Genomic DNA, 27,150 nt, shown 5'->3' on the forward strand with positions numbered 1-27,150 from the left:
GAGATTTGATGATTATATTACTGCATGATGTTATGGTAAACAAGCAAAGAATAAAGCTGTTGTAAAGATTATCATTTGTTTTTGATCTTTACATAGTAACGATTTGTAAACCTGTTAAAACTTCCTAAATAAATAGCTGTTTTTTAAAACATAAAGCAAGTGAGTAAGAAAGTAAGAAAACCTTCCTCTTTTGACTAAATGGAGCAATTTGACAAAATATCATACTAAACGAAATCCCCAAATAGGATTCTTTCTTTCCTGGTCCCAGATTTCTGAGCATATATATATATATATATATATTCAACCATACCAAAAAAGAAATAGGAGAGAAAATGGTTGTAGTTTGAGCACACAACCACCTGATCTGCCAGAACAGGAAAATAGGTGTCACCTGGCTGAGATTAGCAGCATTGTCAGGAGTCCTTTCATGCAGGAAAATGTGCAGTGGAAGGTAATATGGTCCTGTGGGTAACTCTGGGGTCAGTGGCCTCAGGTGAGAAGGACCCTCAAAAGGGAGGTGGTAGTTTTGGGTTAAAGGCTTCCAGGTAGGAGGGTGTTTGGTAGTGGGAATAGTGTGGAAAGCTATACAAGGAAGGTTATATCTCAGACATAGGATGGCTGTGCAAAGGGAAATTTTCCAGTTGAGTTACAATGCTGGAGTCAGGGATTTCAAATGAATATGGTGCAGATAGGACCTAATCTTGGGAAGCAGTAGAGGCTGAGATCCCAGGGGAGGCCTGAGTCTGAAGCAGGTTGGGACTGTGCTGACAAAGGAGTTTCTGCTGTGCAGTCATAGAATTGAAGGACGGGAAGGGACCTGCGAGATCAGTGTTGTGGGAGCAACCCTTAGTCAGAAGAGATGCTGCTGGGGAAATTGTGGAGCTGAGGACTGCAGAACAGGTAAGGAGACAGTCCAGTGTGGGAGTGCTCAGGTGGGGGGAGCAAGGCCAGGGTGGGGGGTGAGCTGGCAGGAGTCTGTCACCAAGGGGTATTGGTTGTAGCCGTGTTGGTCTAAGGCAGTGGTTCCCAACCTTTTTTTCCTGCACCCCGCTGCAGTGGCGGTGGAGCTCCTGGCACGTGCCACGGCTCGTCTTTTCTGTGCAGTGCCACCAGCATTGCCCCTGTGACCCTCATTTGGGTGGCAACCCAGGTTTGGGAACTGCTGCTCTAAGGACATAGGCAGGCAAGGTTCATGGATGTTAGGGTTGGAAGGGGCCTCAGGTTCTCTGGGTACATCCAGTATCTTGTATGAGACCAACTAAACGGCTGGGGGCCAGTTCTCTGCAAGCTTCTGGGCACAAACACCCTTCTTCAGGCAGTGGGTGACCGTGTTGCTGTGTTCGCTACGGTGAAAGCGAAGCTAAAGTGTAACCAGAAGCCTGCCTCTCCCCTCCTTTCTCTACCCGTTGTCTCCCAAACATTTCGCAGATCTCTTGTTGCTTTCGCTGCTTTTCTCCCTCGGAGAGCAGATCAGCGCAGCAGCCTCTCCCGATGCCTGTGGGCCCGCAAGCTCGCAAAGAGCAACGTTGTCAAGGAGAGGTCACGCCTGCCGGAAGAGCCCGGCCGGCCCGTCGCCCGGCGGCGCCGTGACAGGGCCCTCCGCCCCCCGGGCAGCGCCAGGCGCGAGTCCCGCCTCCAGGGCCGGGCGCGGCGGCATGGCGGCGGCAGGGCGGCCCGTCCGCTACTTCTGCACGGCGGGCCGCGGCCTGGAGCCCTTCGTGGCGCGGGAGGCGCGGGCCCGGCTGGGCGCGGCGCAGGTGGAGCAGGCGCAGGGCAAGGTCTTCTTCAGCGCCCGCGCGCGCCTGCGGGACCTGCGCGCGCTGCGCGCCGCCGAGCGCCTCTTCCTGCTGGTCAGGAGGCGCCCGCCGCTGCTGGCCCCGCGGCCCACAGGTACCGCCGCCCCGCAGGCCGGGTCCCTGGCATGTGGCTGGGCCGGGCAGGTGCCACCCGGCTGCGCCCACGTGGCCCGGAGTGGCAGGCAGGGGTGCGCGGTAGCTCTGGGATCGGGAGCAGGGGGCTAAACGCCGCTGGCTATGGGGCCCTGGTGCCAGGCCGTGTGCGCCCCTCCCCCTGCCGCAGCCCGAGTGGCGGGCACGTGGCCCGGTGGCACAGCAGCCAGTCCAGCCGTGCCCGCGCGGCCTGGGGCAGCGCACGGGAACAGGCAGGTTAGGTTCCCCTGACCGGCGGGTGGCCGCTTCCGGAGTTCGGGTGAGCTGTTGCAGGCGGTGGTGGAGGGAAGATGCCCAACCAGCCTGCGACAACTCAGAAAAACTCCGGAAGTGGCCTGGATAGTAGCAGTGCACCGATAAATTGGTGGCATCTCAGATTGGCACCGATAACAGGAAAATTAACATTATCGGCAGTCGGCTTTTTTTGGCAGGTGTAGCTGATAAATGCCGTGTGTGCACGCAGTTAGGAGTGCAGTTGGGCAGCTTGAAGAGCGCATCCAGCCAGTAACTCATAGTATCATAGTGCTCCGGGTCGGAAGGGACCTGATCATCAGGTCCGACCCCCTGCACCGGGCAGGAACAGGTGCCGGGGTCATAACACCCCAGCCAAATATCTGTCTAGCCTCCTCTCGAAGATGAAAAACTAGACCTCCTATTTAGGAGGCTGGTGCTTTAACAAACTTAAGCCATGGCACACTGTGCGGGGGGGGGAAAGGGTGCAGGGAGTGCAGATCGAGGCCCCCGTGGTGAGGGAGGGACTGGGGCAGAAGCTAGCGCTGCCCAGCCAGGGTGGCAAATGCGACTGTATCAGGAGTGGAGTGGAGATATGAGTGCCTTGTCTGGGGCTCCCTGCTGCTGTGTGCACCCCCAGGGGAGTCATGGGGGGCATGTGCCCCCTGGATTTGTGCGCAGGGTGAGGGCAGGTTGTCCGCTGCAGGCTCAGGGCTGGGCAGGGGTTCAGCTGAAGTGGGAGAAGCTCTAAAGTAATTGTGGCTAGCTTGCATGTTGGCTATTGGATTGGTATCGGCCGATATGGCTGGTTAATAATTGGCCATCAGTATTGGCCAAAAAAATATGCACCCCTGCTAAATAATTGCCCACCCCTACCTTAGGGCTTCTCCTCCTTCAGTTGAACCTCTGGAAAAGCAGTGCTGATATTTCATTACCAAGTGGGCAGGGCATCAAATCATAGATCAGTAGGGCTGGAAGGGACCTCCAGAGGTCATCTAATCCAACCACCTGCCTGAGGCAGGAGCATCCCTGTCCAAACCATCCCATGCAAACCATCATCTAAACTCTACAGACATGTGCATTAATGCATACGAACCATTGGGGTGGCTTTTGTTTACATGGCTGTAAAATCCTTGTGACTTGGGATTGGCCCTGACTCAGAGATGTTCCTGTAAGTGGCCTGGATGAAATCTATTTTGACTTAGCAGATTTATAAGCATTTTTTAAAGAAAGATAAAGCTTGCTTGTGTGTACTGACATTTTCAAAATTGTTTATTTGCTAAAACTAATCTATCTTGCTATTTCCTAACATACATTTTTGCCACTAGAACATGCATATCACTCCTCTCCTGTCCAGTTGAGGTTGGAATCTGCTAGTGCTCTGAAAAAGCTATTTCACAGTCTTTATTAATGCGACATACTCAGCTAGTTGAACTCGGTCCCCTTGCAGGTGGCTTGTAGTAGTCTTCCATTGTATTGGTTATGTGATTGATTTTTCTCCTAGGTCCCTGCCTCATTTGTTACTCAGACTAGCTGTGCCATGTCCAATCATTCATGTGTATTAATACATTAGACAGGCTTGTTGAATTTCTGTTAAATTCTGTTTCGGTGCACAGTGATGTATTTATGAATCATCATGTTGAATGAGATCATTCTAATCTAATCATTCAGGTCTAAGTGAATTCAGATGTACAGTAGTAAATTGTAAACTATACTGTGCATCTTTCCTTCAGATATCAGAATCTGAATTGTTGAGATTAGAATGAGCTAAAAGTACTGATTCTAGACTTTTATTGGGGTCTTGAAACTATGCTAATTTTTTTGTAGAATCAAATTATCAGTGAACCTGAAGTTCAAAAAATGAAATAAATAGAAATAACTAACGCTATTTTCATGCATGAACCAATAAAAACCAAAATAATAACTACCTTCATTTTGTCCTTTAAGGTTCAATTTCTCAAATTTTTTTTTTGCCCAGTGAAGTCAAAAGGACTATTCATGTCCCTAAAATGAAGCCTTTCCAGAATTGAGGGAACTTGGCTAATAACATAACTACATTTTCTTCTATTCTTATAAAAAGGAATCATTTTGGCTTCTACTTATAGGAGTTACAGTTTTGAATGTTCGGATGTCTTCTGTCATAGCAGAAGCTCTAGTTCTCTAATTCCAGACTGAGTTTGTTCTGTTCTGTTTAAAACGCTGTTTTTGTTGTTTTTAGCAGCCTTTTAGTCTCTCTGAGATCTAAGAAAAAGGTTCTTTTTTTCTTTCTTTCTTTCACTCAGCATCTAGCATTAAAGGTTTTGCAGGCCAAATTCTGCCCTCCAACACGTCTGGAAATTCTTTTACCTTAATTTCACTATGGTCATAATTTGGCCTTGCTTTTGGAACTAAATTAACAGTTCTGTTGATACACACAAGCATAAAGAGGTTCCAGTTTCCTCTTCTGCTGGTGGTGCAGAGCCAGCACATCTGTAGGAGTAAAATTTTTCTTCAAAAAACAAATCAGTGAACATTAGCAGGGAGCAATTTATCCGACTCCATACAGGCCAGATTTTATCAGGTGTGGATCTGGAAGGGGTGCACTTGCAGTCCTCCTTTGATTTCTGCTCCACCCAAAGTTTTGGCAGTGGCAGCAGTATTTCTTATCTGACAGTGATGAGGGAGGTAGTTCACTTCACGGCTCATTGTCTACCCAATCCCTTCTAAACTCTTCCTTCCACAGCTGTTATCAACCCTCTCTTCTTTCTAATGGTCTTGATGTTCCACCAATCAAGCTACCCTTGTTCTGCAATTCTGCTCTGTTAGCTGTTCCTGATAATGAGGCTCCTATTTCACAGCCCTGGAGATTGTTTTTAATTCATTCTGGTGAAGTAATGTTTGTTTTTACTTCAATCTTAAACTGAATAATAGTCCTAGGCCCCTAGCTTATTAGTAAAGCTTCTATTCTGTTTTTAACTGTAGATAAATATGTGTCATTTTATATTTGATAAAGCACCTCACCATCTCACCCCCCCCCACACACCACCCCATTTCAAATTTCTAGATTTGCCAATGGATGTGACTTTTAGAAATTGATTTTTTAGAGGCAAGCATTTCAAAGTGCCATCCTGAGCTACTTACGCATTATCTTTCTCTTCTGTTAGTTAGGGGCAACTATAGGCCCCTGGCAGACATCACTGTGGTTGCATGCTAAATGAGCATCTTATGAGAAATCCTAACATGCCAGTACTGGGCTACATGTTAAAATTATTGTGGGATGCTTCCATGCCGCAAGGAAGTTGCTATTTCTGTGAGCAACTTCTTTGTGACTGATCTGCAATTTTTGGCTGTGGATGAACTGGTTTAATGTGTAACATGTTACAGCTTGTCATGTGATAGTTGCATGTAATGTGCAACAACTGTAATATCTGCCAGGGGCATAAGTTGCAAAGATTTTAAGTGAATTTACTTAAGACGTAAAACTGGTATTGGTAGAATAGAAAGTAAGGATCCAAGTCGCCTTGCAACACTGGTACTGTAAGTAATAAACCACTCTGGAAGCCAAATATGTCAACTTTTGGAGCAGACTTAAATACTGTATAATTCAGGGGTGGGCAGTTATTTTGGGCAGAGCTGAAAGCGGCTTACCGAGTTTTGGCAAGCCATCAAGGGTGCCATAGTTAGCCCTGCCCCTTGACAGGTGCCTTGCCCCCCGGTTGCCATCTTGGGACCAGAAGTCCCACCCCCTTACCCCTGACCTTTGCCACCAGAAGTCCCTCCCTGGAAGTATTCCTTTCAGCAAGGGGGTTTGCCATCTCTGAACCAGAAAAATACCAAATTATATTCTAAAAATCAAACATCTACAACATTCATTAATTTCATTTAAAAATATTTTTGTCCTGATTTCTGTGTTTGTGTAGTGTGCATAGAGGTGATAGTATAATAGCTTAAAATGAAGTCTTATTCTTTTATATTGTGGGAGGGTGTGGGTGGGTGGGTATAGATTTGTGGGTATGTGGGGTGTGGTGGAGGGGGTGTGTGTGTGTGATTTGTGGGGGAGTGAATAGGGGTGTGTGTGGTGTGAGTGGGTATGTGTTTTGTGAGGAACTGTGAGTGTGTGGGGGGGAAGGTGGCTGGGGAGGGTTTTTAGGGTTCCAGTCATGAGTGGGGGCCTAATTTAGCACATGGATCATTTTGGGGTGGAGGGAGGGGTGGTGTGTGGAGTCAGAGCCATCCCTAGGGGTGTGTGGGGCCTGGGACATATCAGCATGGGGAGGGTGGCGAGTGTCCGGAGGACGGGGTGGGGGGAGGGTGGTGGTGAGCAGCAAGAACACGGAGCTGGAAGCATGCAGCAGCCATGGGGGAGCTGGCGGTGCATGGTAGTTGCAGCAAGGCCTGTACAGCACTGTCCGCAGAGGGCCCCCCAAAGTGCGGGGTGGTTGCCCTGATTCGCTCTCTCCCCTAGGGACAGCCCTGTCTGGAGGACATGCATATACTGAGCAGTGCTGAGCTGTGGTCATGGCTTGAAATGCTGTTAATTCTGTGGAAGTATATGGTAAATCACCAGCCTGCTGGCTTTGGACTAATATCAGGCATAGTTTGTACTCTTTCTAAATAGGTGCTAAACTGCTACTGAAAAATGTTTTTATGAACTACCTAAAACTTGTAGCAGTTCCAAAAAAGTAAAATGCGTCATTTCTGGGTGAACAATGTCTGTGGATACTATATGCAAATTGCTCTCGTTGTGTTTCTTTCAAGGTTGTTTTTTTTGTGTTTTTTTCAAATTTGTCCCTTGCTTATGCCCAGGGAGAGCAGGGTTGGACCGTAAGGAGTGGGGGAAGGGCTTCAAGGAGAAGAAGTTGTGGTGGAAGGGGTGCAGAAGGGCTACCTGACCTCCCCCTTGCCCCCAAATTTATTTTCCGTGCTGTAGCAGTGTGGGGTTGACAAATTCAAGACAAACCTCCAAGAATTGGATTATGTACCTGGAAAATTATATCAAATGTATAAATTTTCCATATATAGAATTTAATTATTGGGGGTGGGGGTCATCTTATAGTCAGAGTCATTTTCTATTCAAGTAAATATGGTATATATAGAACTTCAGTCAGGCTAATTGGCGCCACTGAATGACAATGACAGCCTACCCCACTGCTAATTAGCTTGACCATAGCACCATTTGGATATTGCTTCTGATCTATGAAGCATCTCATCTAGAGTAGCACAGTAAGTTTGTGGGTGCTGAATTTGCCTTATAAACATGTCTGTAGTACCATGGAACTATTAATCAGATAAATTAACATGCTGGCCTGAGCAGTTCACTTGGACAAGGAGAGGTGCTTAGCTTGTTTCTCACAGATGCCTCATGCATTCAGAAATTCATAGAATCTAATTATGTTCTTTTTTTTAACCCCTTTCACCTGGAATGCCTTCTGTCCAAAATATTTTGAAACTTAGTTACAGAAAATTAGGATGGAGTTAGTGATTCTGTTCCTACCTATACTGATTTTTTTTTGACATACATGCATAATTCTGGGGAAAAAATAAAATGAATATATGACATGGTCTTTTAAATATAGTAAGCATTTTTTTAAGTTCTATACTGCGCGTGTAATATTCTTAGACATTCACTCCATTATTGTTAATTACTGTAAATACTTTATTATATATAATTTATTAATGCTGAGTGACTTAAGAGTGTATGTGTGTGTAAGTTGTTTTTGTTGCTTTTAGGAAGAATGGTCCATGAAATTCAACAACTTGTAATTGAGGAACCCAGTTCATGGCTGGAAACAGTTTCTAGGTGGAAAAATCTTCATGACGATGAGATAAAAAAAGAAAACCTTGTACCTCAAAAGAGAAGATCAGAAGAGGAGATAAATATTACAGCTAAAAAACAGAAGAAAGAAAAATTGATAGAGGCAGATTCTGAGGAACATCAAATGGAAGAGCAAAAGAAATGTGTGGTGCCAGAGGGAAACAATAATGAGGACTCTCTGACTGGAAGAAAGATTTTCCTAGAAGATGCACCTGAAACTAGTAAAGATAAATCAGTTGAAAGTAATAATCACAGCTTCACTTTTAGAGTTTCTTGTCGCTGTAGTGGAGCAGTTTCAAAAGTATTTACGTCACAGGTATACTGAAAAACAAAATTGCTGACTATAATGATATAATGAATTGTAGCTTATAATGTTAAATTGAAGTGCCTTATAATTAATAATACCATAAAATTAAATTGCATGTACTAGGCTAACAAACAGATCTATCTATTTCTGATTTTTTGTTTTTTTTTAAAGAATCTATCTGTTCCTTTCAGTGTTAAATATGTGCTGGGGCAGAAATACAAGTGTTGTCATTTTGTTTCAGAGCATCATTTTACCCTAAATATTTTTCAAATGAGTAGCTCCTATTAAGGATATACTATATTTATGAGGTAGCAATAAGTTTTGACATCAGGGATGCAAAAAGATCATCAGAACTGCAACTCAAGTTCTGTTAATTTTATTTGAAGATTGGCAGAACTTAGCTTTTTGAAATTTTCCAGTGAAGTCAGTGACCAGTAAAAAGAAAGGCCTTGATTCTGTCAACATTTAGATGCGTGCTTAACTTCATGCACCTTCAGGTGTCAAAAGCGGTTTGCAGCTTTTCCAGGCATAAAATACCTAGAAATCTGTAGATCTTGGCTGCACTTCAGAGTAATGTATTGTAAGGAAAAAATAATTGCAGTCATCAGGGTTTCCTGGGTCAAATGATCTTTCTGTAGGAGTTTCAACAGTAGTAATGTGACTTCTATCGCATCTACCTGTTTCTTATCGTCTTAAGTATCCACTACTTGCTATTGTCAGAGAGAGGATACTGGGCCAGATGGACCTTCATTCTTACCCTGTATTACAGTTTTTACAGTCAATTATATTACATATACTATTAAATATGTATCCAGTAGGCAACCATCAATCTTCTGGATCATGGTGTACATGTAAGAGGTCTAGTCAGGTGCTTGATGAATCCACTTGTATGGAGTCCAGTGACCATCACACCAAGAACTTCAAGGTGTATGCCTAGGCAAGAGTATGGAGGCTGCCAAAGACTTACCATCTCCCCTTTAGACCACTGAGACTGAATCCAAAAGCTAGACTGAGGCCAGATGTTCAGTGCCTTGACGGTTGTAGCTTCTGCCAGAGAGCAACAGATAAGAACTGTTGCTGGTTGCCTACACCGCAGCAAAGGCGGGTTTCTGTCAGGGCAATGCTCTTTAGCTTTTCTCCAAGCAAAGCGTACCCACAAGGCAATGGCGGCCAGGGTTTTGAGGTACCCTATGCTCACCTTTGCTCTGGAGACTGCAACATTGTGGTATTTTTTTATAAGCTACCCTGCCATGAGTAGCCCTATCATGTTGCCACCAGGCCCCCCAGTCAGATGCAGTTTATGATCATACCCAGGGCCATTTTAAGAAAATGTTATTTATATTTTAACAAACAAACAAAGAAACCCTTAGCCTTTCCCACCCTCGTGAGATTTTGGGGGTGCGGGTATTTTCCACCTCAGGCTAACTTTTCCTCCCACCCCTAGTGGGGTTGGAGTTCTTGGCCTTGTGACACACTTATTCGTCCCTACTAGAGAGCAGCCAGTTGGGTAGGATGAAATTAGTGGCTTTGCTTCTGTGAAAAGGCAAACTTGTATAGCTGAGCTACATGTTACATGGCTGCTACTGACAGATATCTTCCTAGAATCCATGGGGAATGTTATAGTCATGTCTCACAATCTGTCTATCATGCACAATTTTCTTTTAAGCTATCCATAGTAGTAACATTGATAGTAGTGACTAGCTGAATTAATGTATTCTAAGCATGGAGGCGTTTCCTTGCTTAAAGAACTACAAACTAGTAAAAGCTTAAATGTTCTTATCTCTGGCATGAGCCATATTGGGAACAGGTAGTGAATGTTTTGATGCTTCATGGATGAGTAATGAAAGCATTCATTTTGACAACTATGTTGTACCTGTGGAATTTAAGACATTTTTCTCATTAACAGAAATGAGTTTTGCATTGCTAACATAAGAGAAAGAGATGGATTTTTTTCCTCCTTGGAACTGAATGTCATTTATAGAACAAATGTATTGATAATGTGCATTTGTATGGGCTACTGAAAGCACTGGGAGTTTGTACAAACACTGCAGTGAGCACATTTCATTTAAGTTCAACTGGCATTCCATATTTTAGATGAAAGAAATGTCTCTGAAACATGTAACATCTCTAAAACAAAAGAATGAATTTTTAGTATCCTTGCTTGGGATCTTATTTTTTCCCACAGAATTTCTTTTAGGTGAGTGATAAGAACAATAATTTAGTTTGTTTCATAGTACAGATTATGTTAACAGGCTGAAGGTTTGGGGAAAATGTTGTCCTCAGTGCACTTGGATAGTTATGCTGAACTATGGCACAGATACAGCGAGAATATATAGTGCAGTATGATGATAACGATGCCATATAAGATTACAGATGTTCAGGAATGGTCTGACAAAAACAGGTTTCTTTTGAAAAATGGCATTTTGTTGAAACCAAAACTTTTGGTGGGAACATACACAACACTTCAACCAGGACAAGGAGTTCTCAGCTTTAGGCTCTGTGATAGCATTCTTGGTCAAAATTGACTTCTCCAACACTGTGTACAAGTCCAGCATGCCAGACAGGGCACTAAGGGCCTGAAGGAATGGCTACAGCTGGGGGTTATCCAGGAATGGAAGACAGTTGGAAGGTTTGCTTGGAAAGTAGGAAGCTGAAATTTGAGTTTCAGGTCTGAATTGGGCAGGATTTGAACTTCAGCTTCCTACCCTTGTTACACCTCTTGCCCATTGCATCAATTATTTATTGGTCCACAAAGAGTGAGAGGGAGATGTAGGGACATGCACCCAGAATGTGGGAGATGAGTCTCTGGCTTAGGCAGGCAGACCAGGGAGTTTTAAACTTGGTTTCCCAATCGCAAGAAAACCTCCAATGGTTGTTAGGACAATAGGGTCTTCTGGGCCATATGGATCTTCCCTTGGTTTTGACCAAGAATGCCATCACGGGGCCTGAAGCTGAGACCTCCTTTTCCTGGTTGAAGTATTGTGTATGTTCCCACCAATAGTTTTGGTTTCAACAAAATGCCATTTTTCAAATGAAACCTGTTTTTTGTCAAACCATTCCTGAACATCTGTAATCTAATATGGCATCGCTGTTATCATACTGCACTATATATTCTCTCTGTATCTGTGCCACCTATAAATTTCAGGTTTCTTTTCTTCTTAGTGGCTCTCATTTTTTTTTTTTTTTTTCTCTAGGAGGTTGGAAGAATGATTGGTGTCACTCTTCTAAAACAATTTGGCTGGAAAGCTGATCTGAGAAACCCTGATCTAGAGGTAAATGAGCTTGTTTACTGAATTATTTCTTAATGGTTTTAGAATGACACTGTCAGCATAGGTTTTTTCTCTCCTGTCATTATTTGGTTTTTGGTTTTGGAGCATAGAATGCTTTTATCTGTGAAATATACTGGCATAGGACTGCTACTTTGTCCTACAACTAGACCTCTCTCCCTGCTCTGCTACTGACCTGAACAAGGAAGTACTGGTTTTCATGTAGCAAAAAGTTATCACTGAGAGCTGGAGAAGGAGCCACTGCTATACCTTAGCACCATGATTTCTAATTGCGGAGGTTATAATCCAGCGCAGAAGTGACCAAAGGTTTGCTTTCACTCATAGCCTTAGGTTAGACCAAATGGTGGGTTTTCAGCCTTGCTCCACATCAGCAGCGAGCAGCCTTATCAAACTAAAAGTCTGTTCAGTGGTCACTCAAAATCAGGGCACCTTCCTTTATCAAAGGCCAAGTTCTTGCTGGCTTGGCTTCTGTCAGGATTAAGTTTGGCAAGCATTTTGTCTCCACGTAGGTATATCACGTAGGTATACCAAATCATTCTGGCTTCTCTGAAAAAATTAACTAGTAGGACTTCAGTTCTAGGGGGAAGGGGCTACAGTGTACTGGAAACAAACCTACCCAGACCCTTTTGGGTGCTACACACAAGCAGTTGGACTCTGCTTTGCCCGGGTCTTTAACTCAGAGCGTCATGTCCAGCAGCTGTTTCAGCCTGCCAGGAATGGCTGGAAGTGCAGACCATTGTCTGCACCTTTAGTCACTAGGGTCAGGTAGGTCTTGATCAGGGATGGGCAAAGTCCGGCCTGTGGGCTGGAGCAGCTGTTTCCCAGCAGCCCCTGCCCATGTTGCTGTGACTGGTTTCCATGGAGACCCCAGCAGCAGCAGGGCCATGACAGTGCAGGGCCAGAGTTTCCATGGAGATCGGCTCCAGCAGCACTGGCAGGGTGTGCATAGCTGGTCAGGGAGCTGCTTTGGGGCCAGGGCTGAGATCTTGTGGTGGCAACATCCGGCCCTGGGATATGCAGGCAGCAGATCGCAGCTCTGCTCTGGCTCTGGACCACACTGTTGCAAGATCCCAGCTCCAGCCCTGGAGCAGCTCGCCACCTAGCCACGGGCCCTGCCAGTGCTGCTGGGGCCAGTCTCCATAGATGCTCTGGCCCCGGGGCTGTCATGGCCCCATGGCTGCTGGGGCCTCTGTGGAAACTGGTTGCAGGAACGTGGGCATGGACTACTAGGAAATGGAGTCCAGCTGCTGGCTGGATTCTCCATTTTGCCCACCCTGGTCTTGATGCACTTTATTTCTATTGCATTCCCCATGCGTCTTCCAGAAGGTACTATAAAGGGGAGCTAGCTTTGTCCTGAAAACTTTTTTGAGGCATTTATGAGCTCAGTTTCAGGTGGAATGCTTGAGCTTCAGGTCCTTGCATATTATCCAGATTTCACTAGATGTTTACAAACTACTGCTGTTGGCTTATGCAAGAATCTCTCTGCCTTTGGCTCTGTTCATCTTCTTCCCAAATTCATGAGCCCTACTTGGTGGAGTTGTCTTCTATAAGCATTATGCCAAAATATCCTTAAGCTTGTCTTTTAGCAGACTAAAGACTTCAGTCCACCGTCTTTTCAGTTCAACAGTGTCTAAGGCCATGTGTGTACAGCCTCTGCTGAACTACTGCTAACAAGCCCATTCATCCTTGTTCAGAATGCACCAAAGTCTAGAAAATAAGCAGCGTACCTGCTTTAGCACAGCTTTGAAAATACATTAGGACATCTTAAGTCTATTAATATATATCTGCCCCTGGCTGCCTGTCATGCAGCCCTTGATGACTTGCCAAAACTCAGTAAGTGGCCCTCCACCCGAAATAATTGCCCGCCCCTGGTGCAGACATTGCCCAAATAGCTGTTAGGGTCCATCTCTTACTGGTATTTATGGCTGGCCAACTCTTGGATGATATCACAGCTTATGCTCACTGGGGCAGAAAAGCTTCTATTACTGACTTTAGGAATGCTTGTTTGAGCTGCTGAGGTGTACATCGGAAAGGCAGTTGTGTTCTTCATCACAGGCACTCTGGGAATGGGCATTTTCAAATTGTGTGAATGACTTAGGAGCATGAATTTCTTTCGATTTTGATTTGGGGGGTTTTTGTGTGTCTTTTTCCAGTGCAAATAAGTGACTTGGGTTTTGGTGGCTTTGGAGTAATTCTAGCCCTGCAAAACCTGTTGAGAGGCCCATACTCTCTTGTCCCATTGAACCATTTCCTTTTGGGGTATCTTTTTTGGGGTTTTTTGTCAGAGTTTTGGAAAGATTCCATCCCTGGCCACCCCAATTTTCTCTCCCAAATACTTCTTATGGGCCTTTGTAAAACTTGCTTAATATTAAGAGACTATGCGAGGGATCTTTATATTCTGAAAGGTATATTCAGTATGTTGTTTACTACTACAGAAGTGTAAAAAAGAAAAAAAAGAAAGGGGTGCATTCCTTGATTACTTAATAGAAGTCTCAAAGACACATATGTCCAGTGATGAACTCCTACTGGACATACAATGTCTATAGGACTTGCTTAACTTACTATTTTAAAACTATTTAAATTTGGGTAACCTACTGTTCCTACCTAATTTCTAAGAGTGTGGTGTTTTTAATAGGCTTAGGCTTTTATGAAGGTCAAAGAAATGGCATTTTGTTTAGTTTAAATTGTCTAAAACTGCTACCATATTAACTTTAAAATGAAATCTTTATTTTGTAACTTTTGTTTTTATTATTATTTCAGATTTTTGTCCATCTAAATGATGAGTATTCTGTGGTGGGGATTCCTGTCTTCAGGTAGATATTCTTGTCTCATAGCATGTACATCAGACACTTCATATTTTAATAAATGAGAGAATCAAATTGGCTGCTGTAATTTATTTTTACTTAATTAGTATCACTTGGACTGTCATAAATCTAGATCATATAATTTATCTAGTGTTCATGTGAATACCTCAGCCAAAGTTTTCTGAAATAAGAGCCTTAAGTAGGCAGCTAAATCCAGTGGTCTTTTTTTCAAAAGTACAGTATCCACTGACTTTTCCTTCTGTTTGAGTTTCAATGAATATGACTACATTAAGGCGTTTATGTATGACAAGACACAGGCCTAAGAAGATAATTTCTTTAGGATTTCCTTTTTATATGGACTATCTCAGCTTGGTATCTCACCTTGGTTATTGTTTGCAGACTTCCACTGTCAAATAGAGAGTACATCAAAACTGCAGGACTGCGCTCTACTATAGCTTGGGCTATGGCATCTCTTGCTGAAATCAGTGTAAGCAAACATTAATACAGATTAGCACTAACTAGCAATATAGGGTCCTGCATAAAAAAGAGTGGTGTTTGTCTGAGAGCTGAGGATTTTGTGGCTCAGATAGTGGGAATAGTGGTAATCTGATGGAAATCTGTTAGGAAAAATTGGATATAATTTTTCTCTTAACACCATTGGCCCTCTAGGCAGCACAGCTCTGGATTTCAGAAAACATCTGAAGTTCTCAGAGATGGTCTGATGAAAGCAACCTGGACCCCCTGACCTGAAGTTCCCCACAGTCTCTCTCTCTCTTCTTCCCCCTTCAACTCCCCACAGTCTTTCTCCCTACCCTCTTACTATCAGACTGCTCAGGTTCTGTTCCCTCCTGGGTCATGGAGCACAACATGTGGAAGTGTAGCCCTTGCCAGGCCATGCAGCAGTGGTGGGGCAGGGGATGGAGTTTCCATGTGCTCCATGCTTGGGAGGGAATCCAGCCCAAGCCCAAGCCAGAGCTGAGCTGCACCTGAAAGTAAGGTTGAGGAAAAGAAGCAAGAGAGGGCTAGAAGCTGCAAAAGGCAAGTAGAAGGGGTGGGGAGAGGCTGCTGTGGGTCTGACTCTGGCCCTGACCCAGGATCCATAGCAGCCACCTGCCCCCCTCATTGTACATAAATCACAGATGAGCCCCCCCTTGCTGATCGGGTTGGGGGGGACGGGGATGGACGGACTTTGTCTTAGATTTGAGTAAATATGGTATTCGTTGTTTCGGAAAAGCTAAACATTTTGAGCTTTTCCCACATAAATTTATATAGTAGATACATTCCATTAATATCTAAAAATAAATTTTACCTCAAAGACTGTGTGGAAACGTGTGCCATGTTTCAAGCGATACTGTCTTTACTGATTCTTTTCATTACGTTGTCTTATACTGAATTTGATCTTGTAATTTTGCTGTTTATTGTCGACCTTTTTTTTTTTTTCAGTGGGAATTTTTGGGTATTCAGCCCATCATCAGAGTGGGCTTGTTGCATCGGAAGACAAATTGATGTTGTCTTGCTTTGTGTATAATATCCTTCTTATTTCTGTTTGTAGGCTGGTGCATTTGTGTTAGACCCCATGTGTGGGTTGGGAACAATACTCTTGGAAGCTGCAAAAGAATGGCCTGTAAGTTCAAAGGTTCTGATGGGTAGGATCTTAACAAGATGGCATTGCAGTTCTATTGTATCAGTTTATTTTAAGAATGTGACTTGTAATTTAAGTGTGTGTTCTTGCTGGAAAATTGGAGCCAGGTTTATTTACAAAAAACTTGCAGGTTTCTTTGGGGTTTTATTAGGTAAGTTTTAGTTTTAAAATATTTCCAAAATATATAAAGAGCTCAGTCCTATATACTGTCCCCACAGCCATTGCAAGCTGTTGGAGAATCTTAGTCTACACTGAGATTCTTTCACCTGCTCTAGTGTTTTTACCCAGGTGAAGGGGTCTTAGCAGGGTTGTCTTACTGAGGTCACTATTAAAGCCTTGTACCTAAATAGGTGAGAATTCCCTCAGTGTAGGAGCAGAGACATACAGCTACAGGCTGTATTCAAAAGATGCTTATGCTTGCCAGAGTAGAGGTTACTTCTGGGATAGTGCCACAGCACAGTGTATTACAAGAACCATAAGCAGTCCAGTTCCTATAAGTAACTAGGGATGTGCTGTTGTAAGTCAGAAGCCCCCCCACTTCTCTAAATGACAGGTCTCTGGAGCAGCCCAGAACTGGAAGGGTACAACTATGGCACAAAAGTGTAAAGTGCTCCATCTGGAGACGAACAACCCTCAACGTACTAGCAGGCTTGGTGGCGCCAAACAGACTAGCACCACGACTGAAAGGGACCTAGGGGTAATAATAGACCAACGTATGAACATGAGCCGTCAGTGCAGTGCTGTAACCAGCTGGGCAAACCATACTTCGGCATGCATCAACCGATGTATCTCAAGCAAAACCAAGGAAGTGATTCTTCCACTTTGCTTGGCATTGGTGAGACTACAGCTGAAGTACTGCATCCAGTTCTGGGCACCACACTTCAACAAGGACATGGAAAAGCTTGAGAGAGTCCAGAGAAGAGCCACCCATGTGATCAGAGACTTGCAAGGCAAGCCATACGAGGAAGGGCTGAGGGGCTTGGGCCGCCTCAGCCTAAAAAAGAGAAAGCTGAGAGGGGACTTGGTAGCAGCTTACTGCTATACCATGGGAATACATCAAGGGCTCACCCTTGGGGAAAACCAGGAGTAATGGCCACAAGCTCCTGGAAGACCATTTCAGGCTTAACAGTAGGAAAAGCTTATTGACAGTTAGGCTGTCCAGACTGTGGAATAAACTTCCTCCAGAGGTGGTGCAGTCGCCTACCCTGGAAATCTTCAAGAGGAGACTAGATGGTCACCTTGCTGGGGTCACCTGGCCCCAGTTATCTTTCCTGCCTAGTGCAGGGGGGCTAGACCCGATGATATTGCGAGGTCCCTTCCAGGCCCTTACAATCTATGAATCTCCTCCCTCTCCCCACATACGTCTCTGGGGTTTTAAGTTACATGTGGCTGTTCTAAGAGCTGCATCACTGAATCTTGCCTACAGCCGTAATATTTGAACCTGTGCCATTCAATGTGTAAAATTAACAAGTAATTAATAATGTGTAAAAAGTAACATGTTTGTTTGGGTTTGGTTTTCTTTGGAGGAGGAGAGGGTTTGTTTCTATGGAGTAAATGTTTTGTTTATCCTCTCCACCCAACCTGTCTTCTCTCTTCCTACAGAATGTACATTACTTGGGTACTGATATAAGTGATTCACAGCTCCAAGGTGCATGCAAGAATGTTAAGGCTGCAGACTTGATGGATAAAATTGAGTTACTTAAAGCTTCTGTGATAGGTAATGTTTGGAAATACTGCAAATCATAAAGCAGATACTAAGGATTGTAGCAGTTCCAGAAATTATAGTTAATGCTGAGAATTACAGTACAGTAAAACCAAGATTTTCCATTTGTAACTGGGGACTTTCCTTAATGGTTGTGACATGCTATCTTTTTCTGTTCTCTCCCCTTTGTGTTGTGATAAAAAAACTATCTGAATATAGGGCACTGTAAACATTAATTCTGTACCTTAATGTGATATTTCAAGTTTAAAAAAGATATTGGTGCATTAGGTAAAAGTTCTAGACACTATCATAATAGCAGAAAAAAGTGCTATGAATGCAGCTTGTAACAGAGTTTTTAGCAAAGAAACTGCCATAATAACTTGTTAAATTACATGGTGAATTATTCTCTTCGGCAGTTAATATATTTTTAATGGCCTTAGTTGTTTTTATTGGAAGATGCTGTTAGTTTGTTTTCAGTTTCTGGACTTAAGAGAAGGTAATTGCTTTGACAGTCTGGACAAACCCTCCAAACCTGGCCCTGAACTATCCTTCTGAAACACTATCCCCATATTACAGCAGATAGCATAATCCCTCCCCACCTTTGTCTGACACCTTCACAGCTTTTTGTACATTGAAGATGGAGGATGATATATATTTATTCTTTACTTGTAAAACCTATTTCATACCTGATTGGCTTTAGACCCCTTAACTTGGCTTGGTGTATAGAAGTAGTCTGATCTCAAACCATCCCTGTGTTGAGCAAGTAGTCAATGCCTTGTGTTTTATATCTTAGTCATTGGTCAGAATATGTCAATGCTATGCTATTTTGAGAAAGATTGCATAGCTGTCTATTTCAGTTGTACTGAAGTGGTTTACTTTAACTCTGGACCCAAGGACATTCTGGGAAACAGCTAAAGCCATTCTCAAGAGATTGACCTTCTCAGATAGCTCAGGTGCATGGAAAAATAGTAATTCATAGAGCTGGCATGGAAAACTCAAGCAGTTGTGGAAAATTCAAACACAGCAGCCCAAATAAAATTGAAATGAATTGGCAATAGCCAGGCCTACCTGCAACCAGATTTTATTAAAAATCTAACATGTCACTTTCCATTAACATGATTGCATCAGTTTCCTTCTAATGAAAGAGAATGTGTCCATGCTGGGGTTTGTTTGGAGTTTGTATCTGGATCCATCAACAGACAGACACCATACCATTTTATTGCCTGTGAATAGCTGTTTTAGATGCATCTTGCACCTGTGAAAAGTGCTTGAAGGTGTTAGGAACACATTCTGATGACACCTGCTGCTGGATGGCTGACTTGCATGTTTAATGCAGATTCTCAACCAGGGAGTCACAGTATCCTGGGGTGCTGTTAGATCTTTTGAAGAGTGTCATGAGGATGTAAGTGCAAGCTCACATCCCCTGCCTGGCCAGTCTCCTACCCCACTGCCCAGCCCCTCTGCTAGGAGGAAAGCACTGTAATGCATACTCTGTTTTTTTAAATTGGATAGCACACAATTTCGCAAAAGTTATGAATAGAGGTGCGCCAATATATTGGTCCGTATCGTATTGGCACTGATAAAGGATAATTGCTATTATCAACAATCAGCTTTTTTTGGCCAATAATGTCACTGATTAAATACTGTGTGCATGCATGCGGATGCAGCATGCACACGGCCACGAATGCAACCCAGCAGCTTGGAGAGCATCATCCAGCCGGTAAGTCTGGGGGGAAGCCCCACTCCCTCACCACCATGAAGGTATCAAAGACTGAGAGATTTAATAACAACCTTCAACTACCTGAAGGCTGGTTCCAAAGAGGATGGGGCTACACTGTTCTCAGTGGTGGCAGATGGCAGAACAAGAACCAATGGTCTCAAGTTGCAGCAAGGGAAGTTTAAACATTAGGAAAAACTTCCTCATGAGAAGGGTGGTAAAACACTGGAACAGGCTACCCAGAGAGGTTTTAGAATATCCATCCTTGGAGGTTTTTAAGACTCAGACAAAGATTTGGCTGGGAAGATTTAGTTCGGGATGGTTCTGCTTTCAGTAGAGTGTTGGACTAGATCACCTGAGGTCTCTTCCAACCTTAATTTTCTATGATTCTGTGATTTTCTATAAATCCATATGGAGATTGACTTCATAATTGTAATACTTCTCTCTGTCATTGACACCACCTTCTTAGTCTGTGGTGTGGATTCTCTTGGAGATGAAAGACATTTGGGTTGGAGCAGGGTTCAAGACTCCTTTTGTGATCAGGTCTAAGTGTTCAGTCTGTGAAAGGTATACAGGTTATATTAGTCTACAGGCAAAAGAAACCAGAACTCATGGCAGAGGTGATATCTTTTATTAGACAACTAGATATTTGCAAAAAAAGTCTTTATTTGCAAGCTTTTGGGCGCACACACCCTTCAGGCATAGGAAAATGCAAAGATTATAATATTTCTCCTATGTAGAAATGAATTTCCATATTTCACAGGAGAGCTGAAGGTGTTGTAAGATAGATCTGGTTGGAATAGTTCATTTTGTGCACAGGAGCGTATGTGCTGGCCCAGCAGACTCATAATATTGAAGAGTTAAATGCTCTCAGAGAGAGGATCTTTATTTTCAATGTACTTGAACTACAGCTACTAGCTAATTGCCTTCTTTTCTAAGTAAACATAAGAATTTGACTTTTTATTCTGCAGCATTGCCATTACCTTCAGAAAGCATTGATGTTGTCATTTCGGATGTTCCTTTTGGGAAAAAGTTCACAATAACAAAAGACATAAAACTTGTACCAGACATTCTTCGAGAAATGGAAAGGTATGTGTAATATTTGAAAGACTTTTGAAGGTCATATGATCTTGATCATTAAAAAGAAAATAAATAGAAAGAGGGAGAGTTTTATTTATTCTAAATGATCCCTATCCTGTGGTCTGGACCTAAAAACTTATTCACAGAAATCCTGTTCATGTTGCTTATTTTACTTCTCATAAAACTGCCTCTGCAGACTGTCACTGAAGGGACTACATCTCTCCCCTGGCAAACCATGGAAGCTCTGACAGCAGTGAGAGCTGTCAGGGAACATCCCTGGTATGCATCCTTGATAGATGTTCGTGAACTGAGTGTCTCTTTTTCCTAGTCTGTGGTGACAGAACTTCCCCCTCTCCCTGCTCTTAACGAGTATAGGTCTGTTTCTCTCTCTTCATATGTGGGTATAGCTTACTGGTATTTTGTCTTTTCAGACAAATTTTTGTCTTGACCTTTTTTGCTGCTGGCTGGGATTTCTGTGGTGGAGTCCAAGAAGCTTATGGCTCTCTAAGTGGGATATTCATATTCGATTCTCATGTTTGGTGATACTGAAAAAGACTTAAGATATTTTTAATAAAAGCAGCAGTAACTGTATTCCAGTTTTATTTTGATGGTATTATTTTGGCAAAAATGGAGGGATTATTTGTTCAAGCCTAGATGCATTTGAAAGTAGAGTTAGACCATGGGACAGACTTGTAAGGTTTGGGGGGTTTTTGTGGGTTGGTTTTTTTTTTTTAATCCAGGTCTTTTTCATTAAATCACAGGTTCTTAGCATGGGCTTTACAAACAGAACAAATTTTAGGCTATTGGCACCCTCCCTTTCTTTATGGTTTAGGAAGGAGGGATCGTGGTATGGAAAAGGTTGAGCCGTTTTATTAGAGTTTACCTTTGTTAGACCAGTAGAGTAACAACTTATACTTATTCAGTACTTGGCCTTGGCTTTGTTTAAAATTCTTCGGGGTTTTGTTTTCCTTTCCTTAGTGGATCCTCCTGAGCAAGGGATTTTCTTGTGAACAAGAAAGTAGTAGCTGCCTGAGAAAACCCACTAGTACTAGTCAGCTGTTCCCTTCTGTTTTACTTGTTCACTCTGAGCAGAGTAAGGATAGTGGCTTTGGATGGAGATTTTGTGTGGCTTCCCCCCATTCCTCCCACCATTAGGTTCAGACTTAGAGTGGTTCTTGCTCCACTGGCTTCTTAGAAGTGAATTGATACTAAGGCTAACTAGGTCAGTGGTTCTCAACCTTTTTGTACCTTTTTCCCTCGTTTTATGCGGTACATGCATTCCCAGAAAACTACATAACTCAAATTCGCGAAAAGGGAACCTGGTTTATAAGTTAACAAATAGGGATACATTCCCACAGTGGTGAGGGAGGGAGCGAGGCTGGGGCTAGGGAAGGGGTGGGTAGAGGGGCGCGAGCAGGTGGCATTGGCTGCTCCCGGGGCTGCAGGGAGAAGCAAAGCAGAAGGAACTGTCAGTGGGCGCGGGGTGGGGGGCACGGCCCTTGCTGCTATACGCACCCTGGGAGGGCTGCCGCTGTGTGCTGGTCTCTGCACCCTGCTGCCATTGCCCTGGGAGCCACGCAATGCTATGCTGTGCCGCCACGGGGCAGGCAGGGGACATAGCGCAGCTAGCGCATGACTCCTGAGGTAAAGGCAGCAAGGCACAGAGCCCCAGGCTGCAGTGGCAACCTGTTTCTGTCCTGTGCACAAATCCAGGGGGCATGTGCCCCCCAATGCCTCTCCCAGGGTGTGTGCAGCGGCGGGAGTCCCCCTGTGCTCATGGCTCCGTCCCATGACCTGCCCTGGCCCCAGGGCCCCATTCACTCCAGCCCCTACCCCTGGTTCTGCCTCTGTCTCACTTGCTCCCTCACCGTGGGGGCCTCAACCTCCCCCCCGCATGCCGCTTCCCTCCCCCACACCCCTTCCCCTTCACACACTTGCCTGCTGGGCACTGCTCCACATGCCGCCGGGGTGTGTTCCTGGCCGCCTGCAGGCTGTGGCTACGTGTCTGTGCACCCCTCTACACACACTGTAGCCATCTAAGTCTGCATCTGGGCTGCCCTGCAGTCCTCTATGCTGCCACCACTGCTCTGCAGGGCAGCCCAGAGGTGGTGGTGATGACAGCAGAGTAGAGCCCAGGCGTGGGCTCCAAAACTATGTGCACTATTAACACATTAAAAAAAATTAATGTGAACAACAATTAACACATTAATCATGTGTTAACCACGATTAATTCACAGTCCTAATCAGGACCCATTTGTAAATATCCATGGACGGTCCTGACCAGTAAATAGTTTAAGTAGAAATCACACAAGTATTTTGGGCTCAAAATACTTGTATTGCACACAAGTTTAAAGCAGCTCAACAGCCTTAATTTTAAAGACAGAAATCAACATCTATAGGAAAACAGTAACAGCAATATCAACATGTGGTCCTCCATTACTCCCAGGTGACATTCATCATTGTTCATTTTGCATACTGCAGTGCTGATAACCCTCAATCCTGATTCGCAGCCCCCTGGCCAAGCCAGTGCCCTTCAGTCCCAACCCACAGTCCTCCACCCTCCCACCCCCAGCCCTGCTGATGTCCCTTGCTCCTGACTGGGTGCCCCACCCCCCATACCCAGGCCCTAACCCCCCCACTGTGTGGGGTGGGAGCGTGCGGCAAGGGAAGACGGGTGTGCCCACAGTGAGCACAGGGCTGCAGCCTGCCCAGACCAGCATGGGCAAGAGCTGCTACTATGGCCCAGCTGATGGGACCCAAAGCAGGGTGTCAAAATGTTTTGCTGCTGCTGCTGACCATGTCACCAGGGCCCCTGCATCAGCCGCACCACCAGCAGCAGGAGGAGCAAGGCAGGGTGCCGGGGCAGCTGTGCTGCCCTCCCCTCCTCCTGTTGTTAACTGCTTGTGTGCCAGGCTGCAGCTCTACCTTGCTGCCATGGTCTGGCTACCACTGGTCCCCTTATGCCGCCAGTGCTGCCCACCACTCCACCTCCCCTCCAGGGTAGAGCCGTGGCCCGAGAGGAGCAGTAGTGGTGGGAGGAGGTGAAGGCAATTGAGGTGTTTCTTCCCCCCCCTGCCCCGCCCCCAGCTGTTACTCCTCACGCTGCTGCTGGTGTGACTGGTGCAGGGGTCCCAGCAGCAACAGCAGCAGCAGGTCTCAGTGCCCTGCTCTGGGTCCCAGAGGTGGCTCTTGCCTATGCTGGTCAGCCAGGCTGCAACCCCATGGCACTCTGCCAGCCTACAAGTGAAAGCCCATGGTTTCACATGGTTTTTCTCCTGTAAAGGAGACAATCCATTGTTTTTGAACATTTTTCCATGATTGTTTGTGACCCTTTCATATATTCTTGTGACCCACTTTTGTGTTGTGACCCACGGGTTGGGAAACACTGAACATGACTCCTTTCTTTAGATCAGGGGTTTTCAACCTTTTTTGGTTGATGTACTCCCGGCGGCTGGTCAAGAAGCAGGGAGTCCTCTGGCCAGTCAAGGTGGGGTGGGGAGTGTCCCCTGGTGGGTGATGGACAAGGGGGGGAGGGTGTCCAAGAAGCGCTGGCAGCAAAACCAGAAGTGCTTCTCCACACCACTGCCATGTATCCCCTGGGGCCTTCCCAAGTACTCCTAGGGGTGTGCCTACCCCTGGTTGACAACCCCTGCCTTAGATGAAACATCTGTAGGAATCAATGATGAATTCTAAAATGATTCTCCTTGACTTGTCCTATGGCAACAGTCAACTAAAAACTGCCTGATGTCCCTGCAAAGCTGTGTGCCATTCTGCAGAAGGTAGTGTTTCATTTGCGGTGTAGTTTAGAGCTTCCAGGGAAAAAGAAAACAACTCAAAGCCTCTGCCTCCATTAGTTAGACCTAGAAAAATTGTTTGAGGGAGATAATATTCTCATCAGTGTGTTGGACAGAGTTTTAAAAATGAAGTTAGACGTGTTACTATTATTATTATTGTTATTATTATTAATCATTTTCATTGGTTGAGGTCAGAAATACTGATGAGGTAATAAGGGTCCAGCTTTTCCATTTAGTAAAACTTTTACAAATAGTTGGATTTAACATTTGCAGTTAAATTTTATTAATTCAATTAAACACTTAAGGCCTTGCCATATAAAGTGTCAGGTTTTTTGTAATCTTTGATGCATTTGAGAAGTTTAGAAAAAACGAGGAATTTGGGAAGGATGTATGATTAACCATGTGTCTTGTCACTGACAGAGTGCTTCATGTTGGAGGGACTGTGGTCTTGTTGCTTAGCCAGGATCCTCACAAGTACGTCGATGGACCTATTGCTAATTATGTTGAAAACGATGCATCAGTTAATATCACTACTGATGACACAAATAAAACTGTTATAGCTACTGACTCGAATCCCAGGGAGGAAAATGGGAACCCACAGAGCATTTCTTCTTCAAATAAAAACATGGAAAGAGAACCCCACAACGATAAAATGAAATGTTTTGGGTCTTTGGTACTTGTGGACTCCCATGGAGTTAGTCTTGGAAAAACAAATGCTTTCATATGTAAATATAAGAAAATGCCTACATCTGGGGTCAACAGTATTCTTAAATAATGCTTGAATGAATTTGGTTCGATACATTTGAAAGTATAATTGTACTGAAATTTATGAACCCTGTTATTCTTAATTTTGGCAAACACTATGTTTATTATAAGCAGCTCTTGCTTTATTTTAAGTGTTAAATTATTCCTTTTCCTTCTGATGCTTTACTTGCTAAAGAATCCCACATTTGGACACAGTAGGCATGTCTACATGTGCACATTTATTGAGCAGTAACCAAAAAATACTGCACAGTATGGGCACATGTCTACATGTGCATGCCCGTAGTACTGCATAGTAACTATGGCGGCTTACATTGACTTGCGCATAAATTTGATACCTGCATGATCCATGTAGCAAATTTATACCCAATTAGTTACTGCACAGTAACACACGTAGATGCCTTACTGCGCAGTAATACAGGAGCTCCCCAACTGGGGCTGCCCAGCCACTGGGGCCAGCTGGAGCCCAGCCCCAGGACTCCTGGCTGGCCCCCTCTGCTGCTGGGCTTGGCTGCTCTCTGGCAACCTCTAGCTGCAGGTTATAAAAGCCTGCAGCCATTTTATGACTTGGGGCACACACTCCAGGGAGCTGGCAGGAGCTGCCTGTGGCTGCAGCACCCCAGCAGGCCCTGTATGCCCCCACTGAAACTGCTGGCTTCACCAGTGGCGCAGCCAGGATGGAACCCACGTGCTCCGGCAGCTGGTGGTCGCAGTGGAGGGCTGGGTGGCAGACCAGTGTGCATGGTGGGCAAAGGACTTCATCTGGGAGGCTGCCCAGGAGGAGGTGCAGCTGTGGGCATGCCAGGCTCACTGGGCTGAGCTGGTGGCCCTGAAGCAGCAGCATGTGGAGCTGCTGGAGCAGCAGCTGGCCACCCAGAGGCTGTGCCCATGCCCCACTTTGCCTGGCCCCCCACTCTGGTCCCATAGGACCTGTCCTGCCCACTGCCCTGCAGGTCTTGCCCACTGCCCTGCAGCAGGCCCCTTGCAGCACCCTAAAGCAGGTCTCGTATTGTCTGCAGGCCACAGCCCCTGGACCCGCAGGGGAACTGTCTATGGCTGTGGTGCTGGCTGCCTGCTGTTTGGCTCTCCGCCCAGGGTGGCTCCACCTCTCAGCCCCTTACAGATGTACTTGGGGACAGGGTCAGGCATGTCAAGTGTCTGTGAAATTTGGGGAACAGGATTTTTAGTGTTGGTGGGGAGGGTGGTGGAGGGGCACTCTGTGGGAGGGGGTTGTGTTTATTGAGGGAGGAGGGATGGGGTGTTTTGTTGTATTAATAAAGTTTGTACTGTTTGACCTTTGTGTGTGTCCTGGAGTGGTGCTGGGGGTGATCATAGGGTTGGGGGGGTGTGGGTGGCGGGGCAGGAGTGGGGAGTGCAGGAGGAGGGGGGCAGCCAGAGCCTCTTGCAGCTGTTGCCCTGGGCTTGGCACAGCTGGCAGGTGCGTGGCTGTCCTGGGGCCTGGGCGGCGAGGGGGCTTTCCACAGTTTTTTAAAGGAAGTTGTTAGGGCAGTGGTGCTCAATCTTCTGGCCCTATAGGCCAGATGAGTGACGTGGAACCTGTCTGTGAGCTGGATCAGGCATCACCCCAGGGGCACTGCCCTGCTCCTGCCTACTGCATGCTGGGACTCCGCATCTGATACAGCACGTAAGGCCAAGGGCTCTCTCTGTCTTGAAATTTGGCTACAGGAGAGTGGTGCCACCCCTTCCTTGCCCCAGATTTCTGAACCAATGGGAAGCTTTGCGGGTGAGACAACGTGGCATAATGGGCCAGAGCTACAGTAAAAGTTCCAAGATAAAGGTCTCCTAATTTAGTCCTTACTGTTGAAGGAGTAACCTGTACAGTTGAATTTGCTGTTGAAAAGAGACATTTTGATAAGCTATTGTTTTTTGACTTTCCTAAATGTTTCCAAATTTGAGTAGAGAAACAAGTAAACTGAAATGGATCAGAAATCTTTTAAAGTGGCTCTGAGTAGTTTATATGTAGCAATGGCATAAGAAAATTTAAAATTATTAAATGTTAATGGATTTTATGTAAGGAGAAATATTTTTAATGTCTAAATAAATATAGTTCTATTATGAGA

At 44.9% G+C, this 27,150-nt stretch overlaps 1 protein-coding gene across 5 annotated transcripts; it reads left to right on the forward strand.

Annotated features, from left to right (window-relative positions):
* The first annotated feature begins 516 nt into the window (after positions 1-516).
* Positions 517-27,150, forward strand: THUMPD2 (THUMP domain containing 2). 5 transcript variants are annotated; one of them, XM_059720294.1, is made up of 9 exons: positions 517-900; positions 7,890-8,290; positions 11,476-11,553; positions 14,329-14,381; positions 14,772-14,859; positions 15,925-15,996; positions 17,617-17,731; positions 20,405-20,522; positions 24,728-27,150. In XM_059720294.1, the coding sequence occupies exons 2-9, from the start codon at positions 7,895-7,897 to the stop codon at positions 25,080-25,082; spliced, it is 1,275 nt and encodes a 424-aa protein (XP_059576277.1). In that variant the 5' UTR covers positions 517-900; positions 7,890-7,894; the 3' UTR covers positions 25,083-27,150. The 5 variants fall into 5 exon arrangements, with proteins under 5 accessions (XP_059576277.1, XP_019335677.1, XP_059576279.1 ...); XM_019480132.2 differs by lacking the exon at positions 517-900 and adding an exon at positions 1,386-1,778; XM_059720296.1 differs by lacking the exon at positions 517-900 and adding an exon at positions 1,618-1,874 and having other exon boundaries at positions 7,871-8,290.

Source organism: Alligator mississippiensis, chromosome 1 (assembly GCF_030867095.1).
Source record: "Alligator mississippiensis isolate rAllMis1 chromosome 1, rAllMis1, whole genome shotgun sequence".
NCBI classification, from domain to species: Eukaryota; Metazoa; Chordata; order Crocodylia; family Alligatoridae; genus Alligator; species Alligator mississippiensis.